The sequence below is a fragment of the Notolabrus celidotus genome, chromosome 17, assembly GCF_009762535.1.
Source record: "Notolabrus celidotus isolate fNotCel1 chromosome 17, fNotCel1.pri, whole genome shotgun sequence".
NCBI lineage: Eukaryota > Metazoa > Chordata > Actinopteri > Labriformes > Labridae > Notolabrus > Notolabrus celidotus.
Genome location: NC_048288.1, coordinates 31,247,871 through 31,253,155, shown reverse-complemented (window position 1 = coordinate 31,253,155; position 5,285 = coordinate 31,247,871). Strand labels below are relative to the sequence as shown.

Sequence of the window (5,285 nt, the reverse complement as noted above, 5' to 3'; positions counted from 1 at the left end):
GCAGCCTACACAACCCGAGTAAAACTGAACAGAGAGCTGAAAAAGTTCCATTAACCCTGGCCGTATACTGACATAATGAGCAAAATGACCACGACTTAACTAATGACACATCAGAGAAAATGTTCAGTTATGTAAGTTATGTAATCAATATGATATGATAAAGTGACAGATTACAGAATCCTTATGTCTCATTTGTAATTTGTTTGAATTCATTACTGTAAAAGTTAGAGTTGGTGAAATGAGTTTCCTCTGAAGGGTGGCTGGGCTCAGCCTCAGAGAGCGGGTCAGGAGGTCAGACATGCTTCTCCTTTGCATTGAAAGGAGTCAGCTGATTGGTAAGGACGCCTCTCTTTAGAGGTGTCCTGGGCACGTCCAACTGAGAGAAGACCCCAGGGTAGATCCAGGACTTGTTGGAGGGATCATACGTATATCCCGCCTGGTCTGGGATCGCTTCGGGATTCCCCAGGAGGAGCTGTGAAGTGTTGCTGGGGAGAGGGAAGTCTGGGTCGATCTGCTTGGACTATTGCCCCTGCGACCCGACCCCGGAAAAGTTGAAGTAAATGGATGGATGGATGGATGGATTGATGGATGGATGGATGGATGGATGAATGGATGGATGGATGGATGGATGGATGGATGGATGGATGGATGGATGGATGGATGGATGGATGGATGGATGGATGGAATCTTTAACTGTTTGATTTGTGTGTGCCTTGGTAGATATTAAATGCAGTACTTTAAATTAGTACACATGACAAACATGAAGCTGAAACACAAGTTGGTGGCTTTGTAAAATGTTGATAAAAATAGAATTTAATGGTTTGTACATCATCACGTGAGGTTAATTTATAGGGGTAAAAGGTCACATGACTGGGTATGAAAAGGGCAATCTCTCAGAGGGACAGGTCCCATCACACAATTTTTTTTGCTGTTTTGAATCCCTGTAAAAATGTTTTTTTTTCATAAAACCATCAAATGTCTCGGTTTTAAAATTTGATATGTTGTCTTTGCTCTATTTTTAATTCAATATGAGCTTTATATGATTTCAAATCATCAAAAAAAAAATTCACAAAGCATCCCACATTTTTGGAAATGAAAAAAAAAGCAATACAAGGCTTTGATTGTTTTTGTTTTGTCAAATAAAAGGTGGAAAAGAAAATGAAGGTGTAAGGCTTTGCTGTTTTTCACACGATGAATGAAACCACGGGCGGGAGAGGAAAAAGCACTGACACTGACTGAGTCTGAGAACCAGAAGTAGATCAGGTCTGACATGTTTTTCTTTGAATGTGTGAAGACTGAAGCTCCACAGCTCACAGGTAGGTCTGAGAAAAAGAAAAGAGATGTTAATAATATAATTCATGTTGTGAACTGATTTGTCATGAATGAAGATTACAAGAGGGAGATTTTTCTCTAAAGTTTGGTTCAATGCCACCACATGAGGGAAACTGAGCCGGCAGAAAACTTGCTTAGTCATAGTTAACTTTTGTTTCACATTAGAGTGAAGAATTTGATGCTTCCTTCTACGTGTGCTCTACTAAACACCAGCGGGGAACAGAGAACTTTTACTCAATAGTTTTGTTTGATTTTACAACTTTTGTATACAATAAAAAAACATTATAAACGAATTATGATTTCATTTCTAAGTTAAAATCTCATTAGTTTGGAGGAATTATGAGACTGCAGACAAGGAGAAAGTACTTCAAGTGATCTCCACCGTTACCAGAAAACCCTGAATGAAAAGGTGAATTAAAACTTATCGATCCTCTGAGCTGTACACCGGCAGATGAGGTTAGGTTCATGTGTTGTCCATGGAGTAAGATTAAAAAGCAACATCACAACAAGGACGTCTTTTCCAAATCTCTCCTCTTAAAAAGGGACATTAATACACATTGAGGAGTTCCTCAGCAACAACAGAAGGGATTACACGTTTACACAGAACGCTGAAAGCATGGTGAAACTGTTTAACCTCACAGTCTGCAACATAGCAGTGTTCATTGGCAGCTGTTTAAGATTCAATCTCAGTCTTTAGATGAAAATTCACGAAAGTTTAAGTCACATTTTAGTCTTTTCAGCCCTTTATAGTTTTAGTCTAGTTTTAGACGAAAACTCAAAACATTTTAGTCTTTGATTTTTGCAGAAACATTTCTCTCTGGGGCTGCACGGTGGTGCAGTGGTTAGCGCTATTGCCTCAGAGCAAGAAGGTTCCTGGTTCGAGTCCCTGGTTGGTCAGGTTCCTTTCTGTGTGGAGTTTGCATGTTCTTCCCGTGTATGCGTGAGTTCTCTAACGGGTACTCTAACTTCCTCCCACAGTCCAAAAACATCCTCACCAGGTTAATGATCACTCTAAATTGCCCGTAGTTGTGAGTGTGTGTGTGTGAATGTTTGTCTGTCTCTCTGTGTTAGCCCTGTGATAGGTTGGTGACCTGTCCAGGGTGTACCCTGCCCTCCGCCCAAAGTCAGCTGGGATAGGCTCCATCGGTAACCATCGGTTAACATTATTGGAGTTATTAACGATGACCAAGCATATTCATCATCACTCTGTAAAGTAAATAATATTACATCACATCAATGAACTAAAGATACAACAGCGAGGAGGCTAAAGGCCCGCCTCTTTACCTCCCACAAGCTCGGCAGAAGTTAGGTTTAGTTCAGCATTTCAAATATGGCTCCCGCCGATGATTGACTTCAAAACAGCGCTTTAGAAACAGCTGGGTGACGTCACAAATACTACGTCCATTATTTATACAGTCTATGGTCGTCCCATGTTTTATTGATTTCATCTTTTTTTGGGTGGGGTTTGTTTCAGGGTATCGTAGCAGGAGAAACAACAGAACGAAGAAAAGGAAAAGTTTGAAGGCAACACAAAAAGGAAGGATGAAATTCAGCAATGAAAGAAGTCAAAACACGACGAGGAAGAAGTGAATGAGAGTGAGACACGCAGGAGTTCAGAAGGTGTATTTACTCGTAAAAAACAAGAACGCAGTCGTCTCCTGACGTCTGTCTCTCATCCTCTGTTTCTGTTTGTGACGTTCAAGAAAATGGCATCGGCTATGAAAAGGGACAGAACCGAGCAGAGAGCTTCTTGTTTCAGCAGAGCAGCCAGAAGCATGAGGAGAGCTCTGTCCAGGATTTGCAGAGAAAGGTCTCAACAGAGACAGTCTCAACTCCGTCCTGTCGAGAGGTCTCCCTATGAAGGATCTTATCCTCCATTACGAAGACTCGTAGGAGGATATCGGCCAGATGCTCATTCCTCTTCTATAGACACATATGACTGTCTTCCCCCTGAGTTAATAGACTCTACTATCAAGACCCATACCATTCTACCATTTGGGGACTTCAACTCAAATCCCCAAATTTATGATAGTATCCCAACCTGCTCTCTGTCCACACCTCCATCCGTTCCTGACCTCCCAGGTCCTCAAGACCAGCCTTCAGTCCTCCTGGACTTAGCTGTCACTGAAGGGATCAGAGCTCAAGCTGAGCTGTCTTCAGTCTGGTCTGAAGCTGAGTCAGGGCGTGACGTTGATGCTTTGGAGGAGCTGGATGCAGCTGTTACAGCCGAGAGCTGCTCAGTCACAAACACCCTGCCGACCCATCCTCAGATCCAAACCTGCTCCTCAGGTCCTGCTCGGACTGAAGGAGTCTCTGGATCTCTGGCTCATTCTCACAGCTCCCCCTCACTGAGTCACGTGACCTCTGCAGAGAACAGAACCTTAACCCGAGCATGTAGCTTACCTAAGCTGCTGTTAAAAAGCAGCTGTGAGCAGTTTACACCTGATATCACTGCTGATGAAGACCAGGAAACCTACAGGTTCCTGTGCTCCTGCTCGGGCCTGTACCAGTGCAGCGTGACAGGTCTGGTGTTCCACATGGAGCGAGAAGGGGAGGTGGTCTACAGGACGGTTCCCTGGGACAGGAGGCTGCTTTCCCATCATCACAAGCGGCCTGCAGGACCGCTGTTTGACATCAAATGTGAGCAGCAGAGTGTGTGTCAGCTCCACCTCCCACACTGTGAGATCCGGTCCACAGGTGGAGCTCAGTTCTTGAGGGTGGCTCATGTGGATGAAGAGGGCATGGAGTTTATCGACCCTCATAAGATCACAGAAACTCACGTGGTCATAAACATCTCAGGCTTCTCTGCTTACGGTAACGTCAAAGATGGAGACTCACCACCTGACCCGGTCCGAGCGCTGGTTCTGCTGTTCTACAGGCCCCCGGCTGATCCGGATCCCTCCTCCCTCCTCAATGTGTTGTTATTACCGAGGAACGTGGCGTTCAGGGACGTGCTGCGCTACAGGAAGAAGTTAGATGGAGACGAGCGCTACATAGAGACGTCCCCACACTGTAAACTGCGGCCACAGCAGGACTACAGTCTGTCCACCTGTCCTGAAGACGACTCGGTCCTGGTGGAACCAACAACAGCAGAGTTTGACGCTGACAACTATGACAACTACTTCCCATCGTTCCAGGTGACTTTAGAAACCCCCCTGAAGCACCTGAAGCTGGTTTTGAGAGACAGCTCCCACAGTGTCTGGGAGAGACGGGTTTGTCTCTCATCCTCTGGAGTCCAAAGGTCCTGGGGACAGAGTGCTCAGAATCTGAAACCAGACCAGAGTCTGTTTGATATACGGATCAGCTTCCTCGATGGGGTATCAGAGCCCGTCCTCAAAACTCTGCTGGACAAACTGTTTGAGAAAAAGGTGATGAGTGACTCTGAGCGGGAGTCAGTGGACGAGATGAGAAACAGAAGAGACAAAGCTTGTGTTGTTATCGACACGGTGAGGAGGAAAGGTGAAGCTGCCAGTTCAGAGATGATCCAGGCTCTCTGTGAGCTCGACCCCTTCTTCTCTGAACACCTGGGACTGATGTGACGCTCAGTGAACTGCTGCTGTGTGCAGCACGTGTTTGCCTGGTGGTCACAAACATGCTTATCCTGGGACAGTTTTCAAAGCTCTATATGTGTTCCCATCTTTTCCAGTATGTGTATTTTCATGTTCAAGTTCTTTCATGTAAAAAGACAATTAACTCTTATTAAAGGAATTTATAAATCTTTGATCAACAATTTGGACCAAATATTGTCACTGCGGTTGTTGGAAGTGTTTTACTTTAGCACACTTTTGAATGTTAAGGAGGTAAAAGTAAATTACTTTTGGGCTGCCAATTTCATACAACCAGGGTTTTTTTCAGTCGTTTATGTTTATGTGCTCATGTAGTTAAAGCAAAAAGACATGTGGAAATATGTTTAAATGTTTTAATGTTAATGTTTTTTTTGTGTGTATCTCCAA

General features: G+C 44.2%; 1 protein-coding gene across 1 annotated transcript; it reads left to right on the top strand.

Annotated features, from left to right (window-relative positions):
* The first annotated feature begins 3,107 nt into the window (after window positions 1-3,107).
* Window positions 3,108-4,973, top strand: LOC117829353 (NACHT, LRR and PYD domains-containing protein 1b allele 3-like). Its single transcript, XM_034706984.1, has one exon. It carries the CDS (start codon window positions 3,108-3,110, stop codon window positions 4,869-4,871), a length of 1,764 nt encoding a protein of 587 aa, XP_034562875.1. The 3' UTR covers window positions 4,872-4,973.
* Window positions 4,974-5,285: the final 312 nt, after the last annotated feature.